This window comes from Phytophthora sojae, assembly GCF_000149755.1.
Source record: "Phytophthora sojae unplaced genomic scaffold PHYSOscaffold_3, whole genome shotgun sequence".
Classification (NCBI taxonomy): Eukaryota; Oomycota; class Peronosporomycetes; order Peronosporales; family Peronosporaceae; genus Phytophthora; species Phytophthora sojae.
In genome coordinates, this window is record NW_009258117.1 from 7,896,780 (window position 1) to 7,921,280 (window position 24,501).

The 24,501-nt window shown below is 51.5% G+C and overlaps 11 protein-coding genes across 11 annotated transcripts in view; 8 read left to right on the forward strand and 3 right to left on the reverse strand.

Annotated features, from left to right (window-relative positions):
• Positions 1–797, forward strand: part of PHYSODRAFT_406228 (hypothetical protein) — a gene marked incomplete at both ends in the record, with an annotated part of 1,280 nt that extends 483 nt beyond the window's left edge. The window contains 2 exons of the mRNA XM_009526254.1: positions 27–498; positions 592–797. Coding sequence (XP_009524549.1) covers positions 27–498; positions 592–797 — 678 coding nt within the window. The remainder of the gene's footprint in view (positions 1–26; positions 499–591) is intronic.
• Positions 798–4,381: 3,584 nt separating this feature from the next.
• Positions 4,382–5,152, forward strand: PHYSODRAFT_448231 (hypothetical protein; the record flags this gene model as incomplete). The annotated part of the gene is made up of 1 exon (XM_009526255.1): positions 4,382–5,152. A coding segment is annotated over one exon (771 nt), but the record flags the coding sequence as incomplete, so codon positions are not given.
• A 2,270-nt stretch (positions 5,153–7,422) lies between these two features.
• PHYSODRAFT_313861 (hypothetical protein) lies at positions 7,423–8,336 on the forward strand (the record flags this gene model as incomplete). The annotated part of the gene is made up of 3 exons (XM_009526256.1): positions 7,423–7,604; positions 7,682–7,761; positions 7,843–8,336. 3 exons carry the CDS (start codon positions 7,423–7,425, stop codon positions 8,334–8,336), a joined length of 756 nt encoding a protein of 251 aa, XP_009524551.1.
• A 1,137-nt stretch (positions 8,337–9,473) lies between these two features.
• PHYSODRAFT_329731 (hypothetical protein) lies at positions 9,474–9,950 on the reverse strand (the record flags this gene model as incomplete). Its single annotated transcript, XM_009526257.1, has 2 exons — positions 9,474–9,624; positions 9,733–9,950. 2 exons carry the CDS (start codon positions 9,948–9,950, stop codon positions 9,474–9,476), a joined length of 369 nt encoding a protein of 122 aa, XP_009524552.1.
• Positions 9,951–10,030: 80 nt separating this feature from the next.
• Positions 10,031–12,318, forward strand: PHYSODRAFT_251340 (ABC transporter-like protein; the record flags this gene model as incomplete). Its single annotated transcript, XM_009526258.1, has 3 exons — positions 10,031–10,054; positions 10,550–10,975; positions 11,047–12,318. The coding sequence occupies 3 exons, from the start codon at positions 10,031–10,033 to the stop codon at positions 12,316–12,318; spliced, it is 1,722 nt and encodes a 573-aa protein (XP_009524553.1).
• Positions 12,319–12,372: 54 nt separating this feature from the next.
• On the reverse strand, positions 12,373–12,787 carry PHYSODRAFT_285661 (hypothetical protein; the record flags this gene model as incomplete). The annotated part of the gene is made up of 2 exons (XM_009526259.1): positions 12,373–12,563; positions 12,650–12,787. Coding segments are annotated over 2 exons (165 nt in total), but the record flags the coding sequence as incomplete, so codon positions are not given.
• Positions 12,788–13,362: 575 nt separating this feature from the next.
• On the forward strand, positions 13,363–14,280 carry PHYSODRAFT_488439 (hypothetical protein; the record flags this gene model as incomplete). The annotated part of the gene is made up of 1 exon (XM_009526260.1): positions 13,363–14,280. The coding sequence occupies one exon, from the start codon at positions 13,363–13,365 to the stop codon at positions 14,278–14,280; it is 918 nt and encodes a 305-aa protein (XP_009524555.1).
• A 1,293-nt stretch (positions 14,281–15,573) lies between these two features.
• On the forward strand, positions 15,574–15,825 carry PHYSODRAFT_329735 (hypothetical protein; the record flags this gene model as incomplete). Its single annotated transcript, XM_009526261.1, has 2 exons — positions 15,574–15,655; positions 15,734–15,825. 2 exons carry the CDS (start codon positions 15,574–15,576, stop codon positions 15,823–15,825), a joined length of 174 nt encoding a protein of 57 aa, XP_009524556.1.
• Positions 15,826–16,056: 231 nt separating this feature from the next.
• Positions 16,057–16,458, reverse strand: PHYSODRAFT_329736 (hypothetical protein; the record flags this gene model as incomplete). Its single annotated transcript, XM_009526262.1, has 3 exons — positions 16,057–16,073; positions 16,138–16,336; positions 16,363–16,458. The coding sequence occupies 3 exons, from the start codon at positions 16,456–16,458 to the stop codon at positions 16,057–16,059; spliced, it is 312 nt and encodes a 103-aa protein (XP_009524557.1).
• A 5,447-nt stretch (positions 16,459–21,905) lies between these two features.
• PHYSODRAFT_497206 (hypothetical protein) lies at positions 21,906–22,199 on the forward strand (the record flags this gene model as incomplete). The annotated part of the gene is made up of 1 exon (XM_009526263.1): positions 21,906–22,199. A coding segment is annotated over one exon (294 nt), but the record flags the coding sequence as incomplete, so codon positions are not given.
• A 147-nt stretch (positions 22,200–22,346) lies between these two features.
• PHYSODRAFT_490928 (hypothetical protein) lies at positions 22,347–24,028 on the forward strand (the record flags this gene model as incomplete). Its single annotated transcript, XM_009526264.1, is given in 4 exon segments — positions 22,347–22,446; positions 22,516–22,777; positions 22,795–23,093; positions 23,418–24,028. Coding segments are annotated over 4 exon segments (1,272 nt in total), but the record flags the coding sequence as incomplete, so codon positions are not given.
• Between the last annotated feature and the right edge of the window lie 473 nt (positions 24,029–24,501).

The window sequence follows — 24,501 nt, forward strand, 5'->3', positions numbered from 1 at the left end:
GACAAAACAAAAGGGAAGTGAAGCAGAAACTCCAAGTGCTTCTGCATACGCCGAATGGGCTGTCGAGTGCATTGGCTACTGTGGAGCGCCGGCGCCAAAGCCGGTATTACAAGCTCTACACTCTTTTTGCGGATAGAGTTCGGCGACGGAACGCTAATGCTGACTATGTATCTTCGACCCCGCCAACTTGCTCTCAGTATGCCTCCGACAATGCTCCACCAACTACCCAAACGCTGACAGCGTTTTGGATGGAATTTACAACGATTTACAGTCCTCTGTGTAAAAATCTCATGAAGCACTTGAAGATTCGAAGAGCGCTCCGCATTGATCACTCCGTGAAATTTTGTAAGCGTCTTAAGATTTGGACAGGCAGTGGGAAACGTGATGGTATGGCAAACTGTAAGATGCTTCTTCTCGCTCAAAATGAAATTGGGCAGGTCGATGGTCGTTGCCTTACACGCTCAGAGAACAATGATGAAACTGAGGAGCTACTAAAACGTGTGGAGCCCATGCTTGCACCGTTTACTGACGATGCTGAGCTTTTGGTAGTAAGTGATGATGCCACTGGCGTTCGCAATCTGGTTAGCAGAGTGTTTGGTGATCGTGTCTGGACCAAGCAAGACCCGTTCCATGTAATACAGCGCATAACCGAGAAGGTTAAGTCAACTAAGCGAAAGTGGTTATCTAAGGAGCTAAGTAATGCGCTCTACACAGTAGATCGCAAGCTGCGACTCGTTGACGAAATGGAGAAAGGATTTTTACGTGCTGTGAGAAGTGTTGCATTGGCGGACGTGAACTGCTCGGATGCAGAGTGGCGCGGCTGTTATGAAAGTAACGCGAAGCAGATTCGTCGCGGAGATCTCTTTGTCTCTAATAACACGTACGAGGAGACAGCTAAGACGGTGAGAGTCGTATCCACCAGTCAACTCGAAGGATTTCACTCCGCCTTGAAAAAACTACTTATCCGCACTGTGTCAGCTCCCGTTGGTTTGCAAATTCTTGACATTTTTATTGTTCGCCACAATCTCCGCGTTGGGACAAAGTTTGGTCGTAATGCAAATTTAGGGGAACTGGACTTCATACAACTAGCTCAAGCTGCTTTGCTAAGCCGAGGCGCGTTGCCAGAGTCGGCACAATTAGAGTTTGCGCTAACGATGCTGTCCCAACCCCAGATTTCTCCGCAATACCGCTCAGCCTCACGCATAGACTTTGATCTCGACCAATGGAGACGAATTTTTGAAAGTGCGCGTGTGAGCAATGCTGGCATTGATGCTACACTTACCGCTTCTCGACGCCACAAGAAAACAATAAAGGAACTATTTTTCAACTGCGCAAAAGTTGCCCAGTCAACCCCCCTTCGCACGAAGGCGTTCTTTGAGTCGATGCAGCTGACTGAGACTTCGTACGAACCATCCTCTGATTTTTCGCTAGAAGAGTACAAGCTGCTGCGTCAAGTCCGGTTTGAGCAGGATCGAGAAGGGGCTGTGTGGAAATCGTGTGTCCTTGTCACGACGATACTTTTCAACATGGTGGTAGAGTGTAACACAAATGTGGCTTTTCGTTTGCGCCGGAGATCCTACTCAACGATCGAGGGGAAGTTAAAGCAAATGTCGGACCCGAAGGTGGATAGCTGCACTAAAAAATCCTTCGCAAGCAGACCTCCGCTGTTCTCGTTTGATCTAAATCGTACGACTACCAGCAAGGAAAATACTGACGAGCAGAAGCTGATGATAGATTTGTTTGGTGTATTGCGAGCTGCAAAGACCATCAAGAGCAGAACGCAAGTGTTTGTCCGTGTTTATGATTTTGCAAGTCGAGTTTGTGAGGGTATTTTTCCCAAGGACGAATCTGCTCTCAAACGCAAATGGGCTGCCCTCAAAACAGCGGCCAACAATGGTGGCGAACCAAAAATTAAGCCCCCACGCGCAGAAGGCTTTGCCCGGAGCGAATTTGCTGAGTGCAGTGACGCCGCAGATGCTATCCTACCAGCAACGCCGTCGCGTGATGTCGCTGCAACCAGCACAGCAGTCTCTAGGCGTTTAAGTACAGCTGACGTTGCGGTGGGGGTGGGAGCAACACCAGATCTGGCGACAACTAGCAATGCTTTGGTGAGTGGCATCTCAACATTTGTTCCAGCAGTATTACAGCAGCATCTCACACAAGCGCCAGTCGACCAAGGTAGTGGCCTTCATGCTGAAGCTGTACACGGTTCTCGTTGTGAAGGCGGACATGCTGTTCGTCCTGCTGCCAAAAGCAAGAAGCGTAAGTACACTAGAATATCGCCATCAGATTTGGAATATTTTCGAGCAGAAGCTGCAGCACGACCGAGAGCTCCCAACCAGTGGGTTGAGATGTTTGCCCTTTTCCAAGAGAGGTATCCAGACAGCGATATGAACCCAGACTCGCTGGGGCAGCGACTAATGGAGCCCACAAAGCGATGTCGAAGAGCGCAATTTCACGAGCAAGCGAGTATACCTGCTGCCCCAGCGTTACCTGCTTACGCACGAGTAGTTCCGCCGGCTACAAGCACTGCTACAGCATGCGGAAGCTGTCGAAAGAGAAGAAAACGCTGCGGAGATCCATAGCAAAGGGGCTACTGCGAGCGATTGCAGACAATAACTAGAACGGTCAGTATTCACTCCTTCTTCAATGCAAATGTTTAATGCAATACTAGTACACTGTTAGCCCCAGCAATCCTCCTGTCAGCCGATGCATATTCTTGTCTTCGCTGTTTGCATCCCCTCGAACCACCTGTCTTCTTACTTGATTATTGTACTAGCCGAGCGCCGCCGCTACGCGGCGGTATTTTTGTGGTTAGTTGTAGTACTAAGGGCCGCCCACCTCCGCTTCGCCCCGGTGGGCTTTTATTTAGTTTAAAGGCTATTAAATTTTGCTTGTGTGCATGTAAAAAATGTTTATTTACGTTGAGGTACTATCAGTAGTGTGACGTGACTGAAATCAGCTTAATACATATCCCTACGTCCGAGTAGATGAATGTAGTCAGGTAAAACATTCGATCTATCGTACGGTACCCTGTTGTAAACCGGGTCCAAACAGGTGCAACTACTTAATCCGATTACGAAGTCCCCGCGGAGTACATACCTAAGTAATCTGTGTGTTGTACATGTAGTAGAATTAAAGAGCTGCATGTCGTGGTGGGGTAGATCAATACGCTACAGTGTGCTCACTTTGAAGTCTGTATACCTGTTATTTTATCATGTTATCGCATAACTATAGTTTGTTTCTCTATACGGTTGGTAGGCTATAGCATTTACATTCTGTGATCAGGCGATAAGCCCAAAGTGATGGCTTCGCTATTCATGTTCTCAGCATTACCTTTCGAGCTAGTTTTCTTTAAAAAAAAACGTATATATATCGTGCTGCATCGTTTCAACATTTTGTACGGCCCTAAGAATGTAATGAGCTGTGGACTGCGTTAATTTCGACGTATCCCGCTTCAAATCTCATTTTTAATGAGCCAAGACGTGCGTATCAGTAAATTATTCTACTACGTAATGCACATTAACACTTTTGCGTACTACCTCTAGTTGAGTAGCGAAAGTATCGCCGTCGCGCTCAAAATTCATACAGCTAATTCGTTAATATACAGGTATTGTACGACTCGTCAGTATTGTTAGAGTGTGAGGAAACGCGTCAATGGAATGCCAGTATGAACTACAATAAAACCTCCACTCCAATGCATGTCTAGGCATCTACTATCCCCAGAACCCATTATCTTACCGCTAAATACTATAAGTTACAGATACATGCCACACGTTGAAGCCAATGCAGCTATATGCCTTTATAGATGAGCACTCAGCACCACTGCAGCTATAATATATCCGTCCCTAAAGTATTACACAAAAACTAACCTGAAACTATTAATCAATCGTCTTCAGCTACTGTTCGTCTCGCTACATGTACTCGCACTGCTATCGCTTATTACGTTGGTGCTATCGCCTTCTATGCGCTTCTATCGCTAACTATACGCTGCTATCATTTACTATCATTTACTATGCGCTGTTATCGCTAAGTATCCGTTGCAATCGTTTTCTACGTGCTGCTATCACTAACTATACGTTCATATCGCTGACTACGCGCTGCTATAGCTAACTATGCGCTGCTATGGCTTACAATGTGCTTATATTTAACCAAGTTCGCTGAATTAAAATTATACTATGTAGTAGGGCAAGCCCAGCTATCGCTGCCACTATGCACTACTCGCAGTGCTATTATATGTTTTAGCGGGCTCTGCTATCGCTGCTACTACGCGGTGGGCCCATTTTAATTAATAGCAGGTGTTCCGAAAAGTATTATATTAGGCCATGCGTCACGGCGGGGGTGACGTAATCGCCCCGTTCCGTTCATGCAGTACGGGTACGACTCGGAAGACCAACTCGCGTTCGTGGAGGACATCCAGCTCCTCCTGTTCGACGAGGACCTCCATTTTTTCGACGACTTCGTCCGAGAGGAGGCCCAGCTGAGGCCCGACGTGGCAATCGCTGGCCTTCGGCACCTCACGACGAGGCACTGCCCAGCCGGCACGCGTGGTCTGCTCATGGACGAGCTCACGCAACTGAAGAAGAAGCGCGGAGACACCGTGCGGCAGTACAGCAGCAGCTTTCGCATGCTACTGCGCATGATCCCGTTTCTTGAGCACCGCGAAAACGAGGCCGTTGCCGAAGCGGACGCCGTGCGCATGTACCAACTTGGCATGCCTGTTGATTGGCAAGTTGAAGTCAACCGCATCTCTCGTATCTGGGACTTGGCGTCCATCGAGACTCAGTTCGAACTTATCGAGAGAAACGAGCGCGATGAAGCCATCCTGCGCAACAACCGGCCCAAACGCAACGGGCCAAAGCAGCAACAGCAGCAGCAAGGTCAGCACCGGAGCAGCGGCGCTCGTCAGCAGCATGCCGACAACCGCAACCCACGGAGCAACAACCGCGGGGCAGGAAGCCGCTACTGCAACTACTGCAAGAAGGACAATCACGATGATGACCACTGCATTAGGAACCCGGCATCGCCTGCGTATCGCCCGCGTAGTGGCAACTACAACTCTCACTCGGGGCGACGCACTGGTGGCACGAATGCCATGGCCGCAATGCAGGAGCAGATGGCCGAGATGGCGGCGATGGTGAGCTCGATGAAGAAGCGGCAGGACGAGGAGTTTGCTGCGATGCGCTTTTACAGCGCTGGTGAGGAGGACGAGATGGCCGTCATGCACGGCGTGCCTGACCGAGCTGCGCTGCGCCGCGATCAAGACCCTCGAATGGAGATCGGGCTCCTGTTGGGCAACCACCGTATCCCGGCCCTGCTGGGCACTGGATGCACGAGATCGGCGATGGATCTGAAGACTTCGAAGCTGGTTCACCAGCACATTAAACTGCGGCGCGAGACTGCGCAATTTCGCAACGCGGACGGCTCGCTTGGGAAGACAACCCACTGCGCTGCCGCCACGTTCAAGCTCAATCGATTTCTCGCAGACGCGGACCTGCTCGCACGAGTTCCGTGTAGCTGAGCAGCTTCTGTACCCCCATCATGCTTGGGCGAGACTTCTTGGTGCAACAACGATTGGTGCTCGACTTTGAACGAGGGGTCATTGAATGGGATGGCATTGAACTGCAGATGGACATGTCCCCTCGAAGTGGGAGGCCGTTTGCAGCAGTGTTGAAGGCAGACACTGAGTGCCGAGCGGAGATTAACCTGACCCAGCCGGAGGAAGTGCCGCTCGAGACCATGTTCGAAGGGTGCAACTTGACGGAGGCTCAAAAGGCCAGGGCGATGAAACTGGTGGAACGGTTCGCGGACCTCTTCACTGGTGCTCTGGGAACGATGAAGAAGGAGCCATACGTATTGCCGCTGAAGCCTAACGCAAAGCCTGTGGCCGCCCGACCGTTCCCGATCCCGCGTGCGTACTACGACGCAACTCGCCGCGAGATCCAGCACCTGGTGGACATCGGTGTGTTGAAGAGAGACCCGTCATCAATGTGGGCTTCGCCTGCGTTCGTGGTGTCCAAGAAGGACGGTAGTGTGAGGCTGGTGTGCGATTTTCGGAAGTTGAACGAGTGGATGCAACGCAACTTCTACCCGACCCGTGACGCCAAGGAAATGGTGCGCTCCGTCGATAAGCCGAAGTACAAATCGGTGTTTGACGTCCCGTTGAGTTACTACACTCGCGTACTGGCCCCCGAAAGCCAACCTTGCACCGCGATCACGACCCCGCTGGGGAAGTTCGTGTTCTTGCGGTTGCCGATGGGTGTGTGTACCGCCCCTGATGAATTTCAGGCTCGCATGGACGAAGAGCTTGGCGACCTGGACTATGTGCGAGTCTATATTGACGATATCTTGGTGACCTCGAACAGTTTCGAGGAGCACATGCAGCATCTGGAAGAGGTGTTTCGGTTTCGTCGCCTGCTCAACTTCGGTTTGACGCTGTACCGCAAGAAGTCCAAGATCTGCGCTTCCGTGGTCGAGTACCTGGGCTACCAGCTCAGTGAGGATGGCATCTCGGCGAACAAGGTGACGGCGACCCTGGCTATTGCGCCACCACGCAACCGCCGCGAAGTACGCAGATTTGTGGGCATGGTCAATTTCTATAGCGACATGTTACCGCGACGAGCTTCGTTGCTGGCACCGCTGACTCGGCTCACCTCACCATTGCAGACATTCCAGTGGTCTGCTACTGAACAAGCCGCATTCGACGCCGTGAAAGACGCGCTGGCGCAACGCGTGCTGCTCGCATTTCCGGCAAACGGCCGCCCGTTCCACGTCTACACTGACGTCCAAGCTGCAACTTGGTGCAGTGATCACGCAAGACGACCAGCCTCTTGCATTTTGGTCCAAGAAATGCAACCAGGCACAGACAGCGTATCCGGCCAATCGATTGGAACTCTTGAGCATCCTGTTGGTGCTCCGCGAATTTCGCAGCATGCTGCTGGGGCAGGAGCTTCACCTGCATACCGACCACCTCAACTTGACCTACTCGACATTCCATGACGTCCACATGATGCGGTGGCGTCTGGAGATTGAGGAGTTCGGCCCGACCTTCACTACATCCCGGGTAGCAACAACGTCGTCGCCGACGCGCTGTCGCGACTGCCCATTTCTGACGAAGCTAGTGCCGAACTGGAGGAGAAGGCCGCGCTGCTGATGGTAGCAGCATCGGAAGTGGAGGAGACTACCACGCCGACGATGGCAGCCGTTGCAGAGACGGCAATGGACGACGGGTTTGCTGTGGACCTGCGTGTGATCGCAGATGAACAACGGCGTGATACTAGTCTTGGAGACAGTGACGAACAAGAGATTGCAGGCACGATGCTGCGGGTGCACCCCGAGTCGAAGGTCTTGGTGCCCAAGCGACTACAACAGCGACTCGTGCAAAGCTACCACGGCCTACTCTTGCATCCAGGCGCAGCCACAATGCTGCACACGATTGCTCAAGTGTTCTACTGGCGGGGCATGGAAGCCGACGTGCACAAACTCGTGGACAACTGCATCGTGTGCTTGAAGGCCAAGCACCCTACGACTCGATTCGGCAAGTTGCCGCCAAAGTCGGTCGAAGTCCGGCCGTGGTTCGAGATTGCCGTCGACTCGATCGGCCCGTACGGCAAGAAGCGCTGACTATCATCGACACTGCGACCCGCCTCATTGAGATCCTTCCTACACTCGATGCAACGAGTATGGAAGCGGCGTACCTGATGGATCGGTACTGGTTCGCACGCTACCCTCGCCCCGCACGCTGCATTCACGACGGCGGCAGCGAGTTCAAGTGGGAGTTCGCGGAACTGCTCGACAGCTACGGAGTGGAGAGCGTGCCCACGACAACGAGGAACCCGCAAGCCAACGCGGTCATCGAACGCGTGCACCGCGTGATCGGTGAGAAGATGCGGACGAAGGACATCCAGACGCAAGAAGACTGGGCCAACTTCCTGAACAACACGATGTTAGCCTTGAGGGCCTCCAACCACTCCATGTTGAAGGCGTCATCAGTCCAGCTCGCATTCGGCCGCGACATGCTTGTGGACGTCGCTCACGCTACTGACTGGACTGCTGAGCATCGACGCAAGGTGGAGCAGGTGCGCGCACACAACGAGCGCGAGAACCAAGGGCGTGCCAAGTGGACGTACCGCCCTGGAGACCACGTGCTTCTGCACCGTGACGCCGGCGTCCAAGGCAAGATGCAACCGCTGTTCGACGGCCCGTTCGAAGTCATCGCGGTGCAAGAACACGGGACGCTCACCCTCGACAAAGGCCGCTACCTGGAGAAGGTGCACATCCGTCGTGTGCGGCCTTGCAAGGGCAAGCGTGGAGGAGACTGTGAGCAGCCGCAGTGACGTGCTGCTCAGAACGCTCGTGCTGCTCTCCGAGACCAGCAGCACGGCTGCATGTTTGACGTTTACCAGGCTTCAGGTGAGAAGCCTTGGCACATGCTTGATGTTGATGTTGAAGTAGGATTAGTTTGCTAGCAGAACTACGAAGAGATCTAGGAGAAAGAAGAGCGTAGATAAACCTTCAGGCAGCTAATTCAAAACTCCGTTGTGGATTAACACTCAAGAGCTCAAGACATTCAACAGCCACGTGACAGTTATTAGTACATAGTTGTAGAGCGAGCCCTGCGGCCCGCTGGGTGGCGTCCAAGGCTGTCTATGTACGATTATGTGGACCACCTTATTATGTTGTCACGGACTTACGGACACACGTACAGATCTCTCTCTTAGGAGAGATTGATGCTCACTGCTCTATTTCAGGATTTGAGCGGGGAAACGAACGTTTTGCCGAAACGTAAACGGTGGTGCCGACAGGCACCAGGGCATTAGCGATAAGGCTTGACCGGCATTCCCGGGCCGACAGGGCGGCCGGTTCCCGCCACCCGCAGGGTGGCGGGGCCAGCCGCCCGCTCGCCAACCAAAAAATATTGTTTGCAGCTATCTCACATGTACTCCAGCTGAAAAGCTGTACAAGGCGCACGGTATTGAGCACACAACGACGTAGTATTGGTCTTGTTATGCATGCAGCGGCATGGCTAAAGGTCGGACACTCTCTAACATTGATAATAAGTACATATTCGCTGAGGTTTTCCTATGTTACCATATTAGGTATCATTGGACTTAGCATGTCACGGCTTGTAGACGCTGTATCAGTTAATGAAAGAGGTCGAAATTCCTACCGTACGCTAAGCCTCGCGCCAAATGACGTGACACCTTGACCACATCGACCATCTCGACTCGGACGCGCAGAATTTTAGCTGCTTGCTTGATGGCAGCGCAGTACGCGGCGGCGGTGCCCCAGGCATGGTCTTCGGGACTGGACGTCCACATATTTCGCCAATGAAGAGGGCCCAACAACAGCGGCAGGCTATGGCACGCCCTGCTGCACGGTCCAGAGTAGCGTACGTGCGCTTTGGCAAAGCCAGCACCAAAGATAATGTTCCAGCGGAACACCCGCGGCCTCTGCGGCCGCCACACGCTCCTTCAACACTTCCCCACTTCAGCGACCACGTCGTCGTACTCGTTGATCCCAGCCGTCGTCTGCGGCGTGTCGCGCATGTGCATTAGCACCACCGGAACACGCAGCTTGGCGACAATAGCAAGCATGTTTTGGTCGTTCAATCCAGCCGAGATGCTGTAGGCAAAGTTTCCCCGGCTTCGACAGCTTGTCGGGCCCCTGCCGCTTTGGCCGTGTCAATGGGGATGGCCTCATCGCTCTTCGCTCTGCTCGCGGAGCACGGACAGCACACGTAGCATCTCCTCCTTCAGTGTCACGGGCTTGTCCCCGCGGCGACTGGACTCCCCACCGATGTCGATGATGTCCACTCCAACGCGCTTCATCTCCAAATCCTTTGTACCGCAGCGGTGACTGTTCCCAGCTCGACGCCGTCGCTGAAGCAGGGTCTTGCTGCGCGTTGTGCGCTGTACCGAGGCAAGGTAGCACTGCTGGCTGACCTGCATCCTCCACATGGACCCCAATAGCATCATTCACGAAGCCGAACAATATGCCTACTACGATAGCAGCATAAACATTGAAGACCATGCCGCAAAACGTCAGCTTTTTGGTCAGCATTACTGTAGTAGACATATATCACACACGTACTTCTCTCGTCACGGCCACAGCGTGGGCATCGGAATCTAACAGCGCGAGCTCGGTGAGAACGTTGCCCTCGCGAAGAGCTTCGTTCTTCCAAACACGGATGTCAACAGTCGGCTGTTGCTATTGGTCAGTTATTCTCGGGGTGAACAGTACATCTGTCAGTACAGCAAAGCGGTGGTCAACGGTGCACAACGGTGGTCACCGGTCGCAGTACAATCCCACGAATTCCGGTCAAGCCAGCGATAAACCCGCTGTTTCACAACGGGCAGCCCTGGAATACCCGTGTTAAATTGCCACGCTGGCATTCAGCAGCGGTGAAATAACCTCACATCACTTCGCAAAAGAGCTCTCTCCAAGCGCAGCGCTCATTCAACTTGACACAGCGCAATTCCCCTGAAAAGAATCTCCGTTGGAAGCATTGCTGTTACTGCAACAGACATGCCCGAGCTCCACGCCCCAGTGTCTCCGAGCGCCCGACGTCGTGTACAACGCCCTCGACAGCGAGCCCAACATCCCAACGCCATCTGCGGAGAAGAGCGTCTTGCACGTGACTAAGAACCCGTGCACTCTAAGCTGGCGCAACCTCACCTACACTGTCGACGTCAAGAAATCGACCAAGCACCCCGACGGCAAGAAAACCATCCTGACGAAAGTCACCGGTCGGTGTGCACCTGGCGAGCTCACCGCGGTCATGGGCCCGTCCGGTTCTGGCAAGACGACGCTGCTCGACATTCTCGCCGACCGCATTAGCTCCGGTACCATCGAGGGAAGTATCTCGCTGAACGGCGAGAAGCGTAACGTGAGAACTTTTCGGGCCGTGTCGAGCTACGTCGCGCAGGAGGACTCGCTGATGGGGTCGTTCACAGTACTGGAGACGCTCGAGATGGTGCAACCATCGTGAAACGCGTGCAGACGGTTGTCGACGAGATGGTGTGAGCACACGCTGGTGGGGGATAGGGGATTTCAGGAGGTCAGAAGAGAAGACTGAGCATCGCCATCAAGCTGCTGTCGGAGCCGTCGATCCTGTTGCTGGACGAACCGACGTCGGGTCTGGACTCCGCGTCGACGCACAACGTCATGGAGTTCGTGTCGAGGTTGTGCCAGGAGAACAAGACGGTCATCTGCACCATCCACCAGCCTTCGTCCCTCGTGTACGACATGTTCACCAACATCGCCATCATGACCGCCGGCGAGACGGTCTACTTTGGGCCGCGCGAGCTCATCATCGACCAGTTCTCGGGAGCGGGCTACACTTGTCCGATGTACATGAACCCAGCCGAGTACTTCCTCAGTCTCGTCAACTCCGACTTCACTGGCCACGCTGACATCAAAAAGCTCGTGCAGCGCTACGCAATCAGCACGACGGCCTCCACTATGCTGCAGAGCATCGAGGCCGACATCGCCGGAGTTCATAATGCTGCGCCGGTCCTCCCGATGAAACCCCCAGCTCTCCGCCAATTCTTCGTGCTCTTGGAGCGCAACTCGATCAACAACGCCCGCAACCCGGGCATCTACTGGGTCCGACTGGCCATGTACATGTTGCTGTCCTTCATGGTGGGCACCATGTACCTCTCCACCAACGACGACATCTCCGAGCAGGATATGGTGCCGCTGCTGTTCTACGTGCAGACGTTCCTGGTCTTCATGTCGGTGGCTGTTCTACCTTTCTTCATGGAGCAGCGCGCGGTGTTCATGCGGGAGCGCGCCAACAGCGGCCTCAACGTGTTCAGCTACGTGGTCGCCAACTTCATCGCCACTCTACCGGGTATCTTCCTGATCGCAGCGGTCTCGACGTTCCTGGTCGTGCTGCTCTCGGGTCTCCACGGCTTCTGGTACTTCCTGCTCAACCTGTTCCTGGCGCTGGTGGTGGCTGAGTCGTTGATGCACGTCATTGGTGCCGCCGTGCCGCTCTACATCATCGGCATCGCTCTGGGCGCTGGCATCTACGGCATGTTCATGCTGTGCGAGGGCTTTATGGTGCCCAAGTCGACGATCCCGGACTACTGGATCTGGTCCAACTACCTGGCTTTCCACTCGTACTCGTTCAAGTCGCTCGTGTTCGAGCACTTCAACCAGGTGGACACCCCGACGGCCAAGGCCATCCTGCAGCGGCTGGACATGGAGGACGTCGACACGCCGCAGAACATGCTCATCCTCGTGTGTTTCGCCATCGGCCTGGAGATCGTCTTCACCTTCATCCTCTACAAGTTCCACACCGGACGACGGTAAGTTAGTCAGCGGATAGTAGTAGCAGCAGCAGTAGCAATGAGAGCCAAACTACTTGTGGAATAAACTTGTCGTGTTATTTTAGCGGCATCTCCGTTCCTATCCCCTATCTGCTTGAAGATGTCGGCGCTCTCATCTCATGAGGTTATAAAGGCACGCCCCCTCCCTCGCTCCCTCTCCGGACTGGCAGGAGGGCGTTTAGTGCTTGCCCGTCTTCCAGTTGGGGCAGCGGTCCTCCTCCTTCACGCCTGCAGAGATCAGAGAGAGAGGGGGGTGAGACGTGGTTGGTCTTAAAAGTATCTTTTAGGCCTTGGGTGGTGGCCGACGGACGCACCGGTGAGCGCGGCGTCGATGTGCTGGCCGCAGCCCTTCCACGTGGCCTTGTGGCAGGTGGGGCACTCCACTTTCATGCACATCGTGATGCGGCGGGGACTGGCTTGGGATTTCTTAGTGTTCGCTTGGGCTCTTGGCGGCGGATTGGCGACTGAGCCCTGGTTCCGCTGCCTGGACCCACCATCCTGACCTGGATGTATAAATAGGTCGGTATGGACTACGACAGGGCCTACGTAATTGCCTACAACTTCAACATAGACGTTGCTGCGGATGCCTTGCCTAACCTTAATGTCGACCCAGCAGATTAGAGGCACTTTGTGCTTGTGCACCAACTTTAGCGGCGAACGTAGGGCGGAGAGCGGCTCGAAACTCCCAGGACGAGCGACGTCTTTGATGCTATTCTGAAGCAATGTCCTTACTCCCAATCTTAGCTGCCAGCTTGGCCTGAGTCTTGCTTCGCTGCTCACTTGTGAACTCGCAAGCTTTATGCTAAGCACTCCACTTTTTCCAGCCAAGATGATGTCTGGACGCCTGCTGCGGTCGTGTCGCCCGAGCTCGAGGGTCCGCGCGCACTTTGGCTTCGCTCCGCACCAGTTGTCGGCCGTGGCGCAGGCTCGCACGGACAAGCCCGTCTTCTTCGTCAAGGTGCACAGCCTCCCCATCCTGCCCAGTCACATGGTCTGGCGCGTGTTCGCTAGGGCCCCGGCCGCCGCTATGGGTAAGCTTTCCCCCTCCCCGCCAGCGAAAGTGGAGCTACCTGATGTGAAGTGGACGGCTGCTCCGTTGCCCGAGATCAAGGACGTGATTGAAGAGCCTGCGTCGATCAAGCACTTTACGCAGTCGTCGAGCAAACACGCACTCACTCCGATCGGTAGTTCGGCGGTGGCCGGCACAACCGACGGACCTACCTGGAAAAATCCCATTCCCCACCCAGTCTACAACCTCGAAGCCATCGACGACATCCCGCAGACACACCACCAGCCACGGAAGATCCATGAATACGTGGCTCTACTCGGTGTCAAGACGCTCCGACTCGGCTTCGACCTCCTCTCGGGGTATCGCGGCCCTGGAGCCGCCATGACCGTGCAGGACTGGCTCAACCGATGCCTCCTCCTCGAAACCGTGGCAGGCGTACCGGGCATGGTGGTGGGTATGGCGCACCATCTACGCTCGCTGCGGTCGCTCAAGAGAGACTCCGGTTGGATCCACACGCTGCTGGAGGAGGCGGAGAACGAGCGCATGCACCTGCTCATCTTCATGAACATGAAGCAGCCTGGGTGGGGCTTCCGCATGATGGTGCTGGCTGCGCAGGGGGTCTTTTTCCCCGCGTTCTACCTGGCCTACCTCGTTTCTCCCAAAACGTGTCACCGCTTCGTGGGGTTCCTAGAGGAAGAAGCAGTGAAGACATACACAAATTTACTTGAGGACATGGAGCACGGACACCTTGACGAATGGTGCACCACCACTGCACCGCTCATTGGCCGCAGCTACTACAACTTGCCGGAAGACGCCAAGGTGTACGACATGATCAAGTGCATCCGCGCGGACGAGGCGAACCACCGCGACGTGAACCACACGTTCGCGGGGCTCGACCAGAAGCGCGGCGTCAACCCGTTCGTTGGCCAGCACTAAAGGCTGTCGAAAGTCTCGCCAACATCTTTCTGCAGGAGCTATTAGACGGATGAACAAAAGTTATAACGACCATAGAATCGACAAAACCAATTAACCACAGCGACAATTACAGTCTGTGAAGTGTCTAGCCCAAGACAGCGGCGTGTGTATCCTGCGGTATCGCGACGGCATGAGCATGTTTTGGTTTCATCTCTGGGACGTGTAGGCAGGATAGGATCCTCGCAAGTAGCTTGGCGGTTAATAGAGACCCCCCCCCAATTAATCCTAAAGTTGCTAATCCTGCACCTAAAAATGTAGAAGCTTGTAATAACATAAATATTTAAATCTATAAATTTTAAATTTTTATAGTTAAATATATTTTCAAAATATTTTTATAGAAAAAAAAGAAATAAAAGTCCAGCTTTAAAACACGTCAAATTCATTTTTGGTTATTCTTTATAGGTGTAAATATTACTTTCTTTCCAATGCATTTCGAAATAATTCGAATTGATTGTCGCATTTCTTCAATTCTGATTAAATAACGATCATAACAATCACCATTTGTTCCTACAGGTACATCAAATTCTAATTGCAACATACAAGACAAGTACAATTAGGTTTAAGAAATGGTATGCTTTTATTTATATTTAGTGAATTATTATTTTTTGTTAGCCCCCCGCGGAAATAGCTTGACGGTTATTCGTCCACTTCAGGAAACGGATCTCGCGGACCTCGATCCCCGTGTTTGGAGGACTCCGCGCGCGATTAAGCTCATTCGCAAATTCACATCATCCAGAGCACAAGCACCAAACGCCAAACACTCGCCCCTTCCAGTCTTCAAACTCTCCGTCGACATGTGCATGATAATCGAGTCACGTGGAGAGGCTGCGGCAACCACATCGACACTGCCCTCAGTGGTGAGTTGAGTGCTATCGATACGGTGAAGGTCAACAACTTCTAATACCACTTGTGTGCTGACCTGCAGGCGTCAAGGAAGAGGACCGTTGTCCCCAATGGTAGACCGGCAAGCACTAAGATCTCCTTTGTACATCGGAGACAGCTACGAATACGCTCGCTAACTAAAGACAAAATACCAAGCGCATTGCTCCTTGAAGTGAAGAGCTTGCCTGAATGATATGTTGCAACGCCTGTCGCTGACCCGTCCGCAACGTAACAGAGCAGGTCAGGCAGAACGAGGTCAGGCAGGGACTTGATCGCACGAAACCGGGGCGGAACGCAACGCAATTCATTTGCGAACCCGCCACCTCGGCCCCAAAGCTCCGTCGACAAGCACCTACAGTATCCATCGCCAGCATGTGCATGAAGACCGAGTGCCCGACCTGCCAGAAGCCCACGTGGAGGGGCTGCGGCATGCACATTGAGAGCGCGCTGAACGGTGCATGCATCCACTGGCAGCTTGCTGCTGCGATTGGTGGATTGCTGCTCACACTTTTGTCCTCTATGGTCTCTGCAGGCGTGAAGGAGGAAGACCGCTGCCCCAACTGGAAGACCGGCAAGCACTACCTGCCCGGCCAGGAGCCGCAGAGCTGGTGCACCGTGCAGTAACTTGGCTCGACGTGGACGAGTGGATAGAGTAGGAACAACGACGGAGAATACTGCGCAGTTGGTAAGATGAATCTTTGAAACCCACGCTGCACTCTGCTTGCGCTCTTATCGATCAATGGGCAAACTGCGTCCTCCATGTGCCGGCCACCTTCATGACCCAGAATTTTTAGCACAGGGGATAATGAACATAAAGTGCTATACTGAGCTTTGATAGAACGGTAGGCTGGGGTTCTATGTCGTCACGCAGCCTAGCTATAGATAAATCAACTGAGAGCCGGCGACGATGCAGAAGGTGCCAGCAATCCAGCAGACCATGCGAGCTTGCGGCATCACAAGCGCGTAGGCGGCCGTGGCCGATGCGGGCCGTGGTGTAGGCCAGCATGAGCATCTTGGTGACGTTTGGGTTGACGCCCACGGCGATGGCGCTCCAGAAGACGACGAAGGCGAGCGGCATGGACTCGAGGTCGTTCTGGATGACGCGCTTCCGTCGCATCTCACTGTCGGCCGCTGCCTTGACGGCCTTGTCGTCCATGTGACCTTGATGCCCATGTTGCACACGAGCTTCTTGTCCTCGACGTACAGAATCGACGCGCTGAGGGCGAAGACCTTGACGTCGGAGATGGGGCCCAGCATTGGTGGTGAAGTAAGAAAGGCTGCAGATTGTCGGTGAGAGAGCAAATTCAGGAATGGTTTGACGGCGGGGCTGCTCGAGAGCAAGATGGCTATATGCTGGACTACGTTGGAGAGATGCGCTGTCTGCTTGGGGCGGACAGCTTCAAGAATGAAGCTGCCGAGCATCAAGTTTTGAAGGTGCCCCCTGCGACTCATGCGGACGGCGACACGGACACTATCACCGAATGTGAGGGGGCATGCAAGTTTGGAGGATACATGTAGACGTGGCTGTATCAACATCAACATGATGTTGACGTTTGTTGCAGGTCCTGCGATGACGTACAAATTTTCGGCCCCGTCGAGCTGTTCCGACAGACTGTTCCTGTTGAAGTTTTGGGGGACTCGGTACCTAGGTAAAGAATAGCAGAGGATTAGACAGCGGAGGACAGCGTGAAGGTGCTGTAGGAAGAGGTCTTGGAGGAGGAAGGATGCCCGGAGGTGCTTGTGTATTAGCAGAAGTCTTGTGTGTGGGGCTTAGTAAAAAGCAGAGTGAGGACTGGTGGTCCCTAGCGGAGGAGGGGACAGATCTCCTATCGAGTCCCATGTTCATGAGCAAAGCATCAGCACGTCGGAGATGCTCAACTTTAACAGTTCCAAGTTAGACACACGTTTATCACCAGTCCCAAATACTCATCCAAGCGCCTGATCAGCACGTTGGGGCCGTCTCTTGTTGCGAACAAGAGCACGTGTGTGCCTGACCTAGACAAGCAGCAATACTTAGCGTGATTGCTCAGCTCCGAGTTCATTTTGCTTTAAGGCTTCCGAATTGCATGGTACTGTATCCTTACGCTAGCTTACGGGGGGGCTACACTGAAAATTGTAGTTAGTTTCAGTCAGACTACTTTCTATTTTCCGTAAAGGTTGTTTGTGCTGTGTGCTTTACATGTGTAAACGAGTTTCAGAATACATGACGTTTTGTTAGTTTATTATGGTATGTGAATTCTGAAGTGTATATAATCAAATTACACTTTACGCTTCATGGATAATGCCAAAAATGTACGATATAATATATACCGTTATTGCCGCTTGCAAATACTTTGCCCTCTAAAATAGACCACGCCTGTCTCTTAATATGAGTGGACACGAGATAGGCGAGGGCTGTTTTAGCTTTATGCTTTGCTGGGGGCCGCTTTTAGGTCCAGAAACTCGGTTTGGCCCGTCTAGAATGGCATTTCTGCGTTTCCAAGTCGTAGAAAAGCGCCTTGGTCGAGAAAACAGAGCCCCAAGCTCGGATCTTAGACCGTACTGGCGAGATATATAAATCAGACCTAGGTCTTAATTAAGAGCTGTCTGGATTAAAATCGAGATAATAAGCATGCGTTGGCCAAAATATCTGCAAACGGCAATAACCCCTACAACATATTTTAGTCTGGACAGTAAGCTAATTTCCCGGCAATTTACACTTGCAATGATTTACTCCAGGGTTTATCATCTTGTGCGTCATAAAATACCACTCGTCACCATGGAATGACGCCCCGCTTGAGCGCATTGCCAACCGAGTCGTCTAACGACAACAACTGATCTATACAGAGCCAATTCGGCTTTTTTGTCCAGAAGAGAGCACACTTTGGGACGGGATCTCCACTCCAAAATTTCACGATGCGCACAGGCGTAGCTCGCAGCGGCCTGAAAAGTAGGCGACAGTGGCAAAAGCACCGGTCTGAGCACCCCTATCGCACACATTTAGCACACCCAGAGAGCAGCAAGGCACACCAAAAGGCACCCGCCTACACAGCCGCTTAGACACTGTTTGAGCCAACTCAGTAGCCACTGCACCAGACGTCAGTCTAGGCAGTGCACGACGCAAAATATCTAATGCTCGACCGGAATGCTAATACTGCAGCATCAAACCGCTAAGACGGCCATAACGTAATCCTTATCAAGACCCCGGCGCTATCGAATCGTAAATGAACCTAACTAAAGGTCAGCGCCATCCAGGTTTGGCAAAAAATACTAATGCAAATCGAGCTTTTAAAAACCGAAATACGTTGTAAGAAAGCGTAAGGATAACAGAAGAAGTTAAAAGGGAGAGGAGAATAACATAATACGTATTGCATAGCGGGGATTGCTTGGAGAAAGTAGTAGCTTTGGCTAGCACAAACTTATGCGTTTTCCCAGGGACGACTGCATACCGATTCAAATTAAAAGAATGTCCACACACACCCCACGGATAGGGCTTTTTCCATATTAAGTGGGCGTTAGATATAAGGAAGGAATATTTTGTAACCAATGGCTGGCAAACAGTTGGGCACTTGCAGCACCTACGATGCAGAATATAGGCTAGCAACCAACATGATTAACAAACAGCACGCTCCCGAATCACACCGCGCTAGAATTGTAACAGAGTTACATGCCCAAATGGCTACAGTCACTCGTAACTCTAACCGATACGCTGTATATTAGGATATTCGAATACTTCCTCAACCTTGGTGTAGGAAACACCACTAGCTAAACCCATTTACAACCACCAAGATGTAACACATGTGTGCTCCAGGTGAAATCAAGTTAATCTGAGATCTGTGCTGTCCTTCCAGGTCCATATGAATAGTCGTCAGTATATTATCACCCCTCGCACCATGTAGCGGTAGAAATTATAAGGTCCAGTGCAAAATTCAACTGAGACCGCGTCGAATAAAAGATCATAAACCCAAATGATGGCTTAGCTGCTAAGCCACCACTTGGGGTTATCAAAGTAATCGTATTGGGCGCCTTCCAAGAACCTATATAAAGCCATTTGATCAGTTTAATCCATAATTAATTTTTGATTACCGAAGCTTTTAATGCGCCCCAAAATGGTTTCTAGAACGCGACCTTCGGATATAGTGGAGCTCAGTCACTTGTTTAATCAAGTTGCTAGTTAAGAGTCGCGTTAGAATTGCTTGATGAGACCAAACCGTGGTCTCGTCAAACAATTCCCCGTGATAGAATTTCATGTGCGACCTTTGGTGAGGGTTTTGCAAGCCTCCAGTTATGAGTTGATCAACCAAATTTCGGATATAACCGGACATCTAAAAACATTAACACGGGTCATCTCTCGTGATCAGGCAAGATTTCGGAGGTCAAGGCATCCGAGTAAAGAAAACCAGGACTTTGTCGGGATGTTGTCAGCATTTTGTGGATTTGTTCTGTGTAAGTTGTCCCCATACAAATCCCAGGTCATATCGCTTTGTACAGGTTTTCCCTTGATATAGGATTTGTATTGGGATGGGGGTGGTCCTATATTGTGTCGACTTGGCAGAAACAGTTTTTGTATGTGAGCTATTGCATAGAGTGCAAAATCGCGAGTGTTAGCGCATACCTGATCTTTCCTAGCGTGTTTTGTAACAAGCGTCGAAACCGCACCTTAAGATAATCAATATTGACCGAGTTATGAGAACTTATCGAAGTGGTCCGATCATTTTGGCGGGCACTGTAACAACCTGCTTCCATTTGAGCTTATATACGCTTCATGCTTGTGAAATGAACTTTCCTTGACGTCTCTTTATTTGTTTGTACATGGTGTAACCTAGTCAACCGTCGGATAAATAGTCGAGATATGCAATCGTACTATTCAACGAGATTGTTCAAAAGAATTTAATCGAAGTGCCTGTTGTCGAGTTGCAGAGATGCATTGTCTAATTTCCGAGAGCCATAATTCAGCAACAACACAAGCCCAGGCACTGGAAACCCTCATAATGCTTATATTTTTCTGCTTTTAACGTTCTCCAAAAAATATATTATTATGAATACATTTGAGAAAGCTCAAGTTTCTACTGACCTCCGAAAACCGCCGGGTTTTCGCCTGATCGCAATGGATGACCCGTGCTAAAAGTAAAAAAAGATAATCTGTATAACGTGTAAAAAAGCATTACATTAAAGTTATCTTCACACAAACTTTTCGATGCTGTACATCAAAAATGGCAACGTTAATATTACCGTTTAACATTTTAAAATCATTATTGTTAATAAGTGCCTTATTAGCGGTAGTCAGAGTTGGATGCAAGAGATATCTCCAAGATGTAAATTTAGCCAATCGGCGCCATCGCCCGTCTCTTGGACTCCATGAGCTCTTTTGGAGCCTCAGTAGCTAGGGTAAGATCTCATGGGTTCTAAGATTATTTTGACCAATCACTGACGTTTTTTTTCTCTTGCAACCGCTCTTGCATCCAACTCTGACTACCGCTAATATACGCCACCAGGTCAAGTACATGGGGCCTTCTCTCTAAAAAAAAGCATTATACTGGGATAGGAAGCAACGTTAGTGCTGCTATCGCAGACCAAATAGGATTATATCCGTGGTACGTCAAGTCAAAAGGTGACCCCTCTTGACACCTAACTGGTACATTGTCCTGAAACCGGTGTGACCCCGGTGCCGCACTGGACCCTCCAAAAGGTTTATATGCGTGGGCAGATTGAACCGGTATGAGTCAGTAACATATATCGAATAGTAGGAGTGAAGTAAAGTGAATGATTGAAGCGGACGAACTGCTGCAGAAGCATACAAAGGTACACATTTTCATTTTCTACAAGCTACAAACATATCTCGAGCAAGGTTCGTTTTATCACTGTGTCTAAGCACTATCTACAGTTTTGAGGTGAATTACGGGGCAGACGCTACCGCTGCGAAGCAGGCGCCGGAGATGCAGGTGGTTTGTAAAAAAACTCATAAAAATAGAAAGCAATTATACCAAAAACCTCCTATCCCAGCCTTCGCGGAGCCTTAGTTGTTAGAGCTCTCATTACACAAACGTTTCGATATTGCCGTTTGCAGATATTTTGGCCAACGCATGCTTATTATCTCGTTAATAATCTCGATTTTAATCCAGCCAGCTCTTAATTAAGACCTAGGTCTGAATTATATATCTCGCCAGTACGGTCTAAGATCCGAGTTTGGGGCTCTGTTTTCTCGACCAAAACGCTTTTCTGCGGCTTGGAAACGCAGAAATGCCATTCTAGACAGGCCAAACCGAGTTTCTGGGCCTAAAAGCGGCCTCCACCAAAGCACAAAGCTAAAACAGCCCTCGCCTATCTCGTGTCTACTCATATTAAGAGACAGGCGTGGTCTATCTTAGAGGTCTATTTTAGAGGACAAAGTATTTGCAAGCGGCAATAATGTACAATATGGTAGAATATCGTGTCCGTTCGAACATCTAGAATTTCGCATTACAATAGTACACTAGCGCTTGGCCTATCAGAAGACTTTATCATACTTTGTGAGCCAATCGGCGTGCCTCAAATTTCATGCTGTGCCGTAAGTAACAAATCGGACAATTCGGACATATTTTGTCTGAACATATGAAAAATATTTGATATTTCTATAGTTAGAGTCAGTAAGTCAAATATTCTGAAAATATCGTTAATATTCGGACACATATTAATTTTGAGGGCGCCAGACAGACGAGGCAGCATAACCACTCAAGAAACGGCTCATCTCGACGAAAGCGCTCATACCTGGGAACTCCCAGCGGGCTCGCTCGACGGCTCTCAACGCCTTCGAGCGCTTCGCGGTCGCCGAGGGCTTCACCGTCAACGCCATCTATGAGTTTGTAGGTGGGGATTCAACTGGCAATACTCTCTACATTGTTCTCGACAAATTTGCAGTGTATTTAGCATTTAAAGAAAGCTCGAAGGGCTCGCTGCTATCCAAGCACTCGGTCGCCAGCTACTTTGGCAACATCAAGAACCACCTACTCGAGCTGTTTCCAGCTTTAAGTACTGTATAGGGTCGTCGGCTGCAAAAGATTGCGTCAAACCTCGACAAGTACTGCTCGAAGCGATGCACAGACTTTACGCACCAGGCCCCACCGTGCACGAAAAGCGACCTGCGCTCGCTCAGCTTAGTGACATTGAAGGGGGCTGTATCTGTGCAGGACTACCAGGATGCAGCCCTTCTCAACATTCTTTGGTATTTGCTGGGTCTGTCTTCAGACACTATGTGTCTCGTGAAAAACCAGGTCGCTGTTTACCCTGGTAAGTACTTGTCTTTTTATTTTTCATAATTTGGTTTTGACCTTGTGTATTTTTAATCGTGGTACACAGGTGGGTGTCTATTTATCACCTTTAAGCGCATGAAGTCTGCCTCGAATGAAGGAGCGTCGATTTTTCACGACCCAAACGATTTTTCGTCTTGCCCAATTCATGCACTAGCTTTGGCTACAATTATGCAGTCGACTCCAAGCGAGTTTCTCATGGATCAACTTCCTCGAGATACACAAGAGGTCCTGCCGACTGAAATTGGCGAAACGCCGCTCCGCGAACTACTTGATGCGCGTACCAGGTCCCCAGCAACCTCCAACTCTGAGTCGCCGACCCCAAAAGCAATGCGAAAAAAGCGACAGTCCCCGGAATTCACGCGTATGTTAATCGCGTACTGCAGAAGTGGAGTGGTGTCTGGCAAACCGAAGGTACTAACCTGACGCCAGGGCTATCATCGCATTCATTTCGGCGTGGAGCTGCTCAAAACGCGAATAGTGACAGCAAAATCAGCACACCTTGGATTCTAGACCGTGGAGGCTGGAGCATGAGTGCTGTGAGCAAAGCGTTCAATTATATTGTTGGCACGACGCAGGGAGATCAAACCGTCGGCAAGTCGTTAGCTGGATGGGATTTAAAAGCTAGTCCGCGGCTACCTACACTGGATGACTTCGATCCTCTGGTTCTGCATCGAATTCGCCTACTTCAAGAGCGGCTTTTCTCGGCTGCGAAGGGGTCACGGAGAGACTCATCTTGCGAGATGGTGTAGTGGACGTACTTACCGCCACCACCATTCTCCACTACCCCGACATGCTTCGGCTTAGGCCAGAGTCACTGTACATCAAACGGGTTCAAGAAGCACTAAGTCAGGTAGGCTGAAATTGCTGCATGGTCAATGGCTATTCATCGTACCTTACAGCCGTCCAAGAACGACACTCCACGCAGTCCGGCACCACGGCGTGTTGAAGACGACGAACTCTTGCGGAGGCAAACCTTGCTCTTGGAGCAGCAGACGCAGATCCTTGGAGGGCTAGCAGCAGAAGTGAAGGCATTGAACCAGCGGGTGCAGCGGCTTGAGCACCCATCGGACGTAACCACCGCTCTGTCGCCAACAGCAGCTGGTAGCCTGTCGAGCTCGTCCAGCGCTTTGTCGGATACTGCAAGCGGCGCGGCAACTCGTGCGCATTCGCGTGCGAAGCCACTCGCGACTGTGGTTTCTGCCCCCGTTGCCAGCGCGCGTCCAAACCGGCGGCGCTATCACGAGTGCAAGGTGGCCGTGGCCTTTATGCGGGTTTTTCTCCCAGCCGGATACAACGTGACCGGAGATGAGGTCACAGCAAAGGGACGCATCCTGAGCTCAGGACGGGAGGCCGAGGCAAACGTTTTTGCTTTCCTGGAGGCTAAGAATGTCAAAGCAAAGTCGCATGGCACAATTGTTAAGGTTTTGAAGCGGATGTATGCTCAAGGCAAGCTAGACGACCGCATCAGGAATTACCAGCGACTTAAGCAGGAAGGCAAGGCTCTTAAAGATGCACTGGTGTATGTTCTTGAGCCCTACAACAGTCACAGCACAACGTAATTGTAGTCGCGATCCAGTGTTAGGTCCCAACACATAGTTACATCATACATAGATTCATTCACCCATCTCGTTATCTACTTACATGAAGTGAGTGTCACAGTAGATGTCCGCCGAGGCATCCCTCTCATGTCGTCGACCCTGCTGTTGGCCGCCACCTCCACCCCCTCCTCGTCCTCCTCAGCCCGCTGCTGCTGCTGGCCTCGACGGCCGCCACCCCGCCCGAGGACCAGCCGCAGTACGACCCGCCGTCCCGCACGGCGCCGACATCCCGCACGTCTTGCTGCTGCAGCAGCAGCTGCTGCTGTTGGCCGCAGTCCCCAAGCCGTTGTCCACTAAACAGCCGCTGTATGACAGAGGATTGCAAAAGATTTTATGTGCACCACACTTCACGGAGCATTTAATAGCATTTAGTTTTAAAGGTTGTCCGAATGTCCGAGCCGTCCGAACTTGCACGGTATGGCAAAATTGTATAT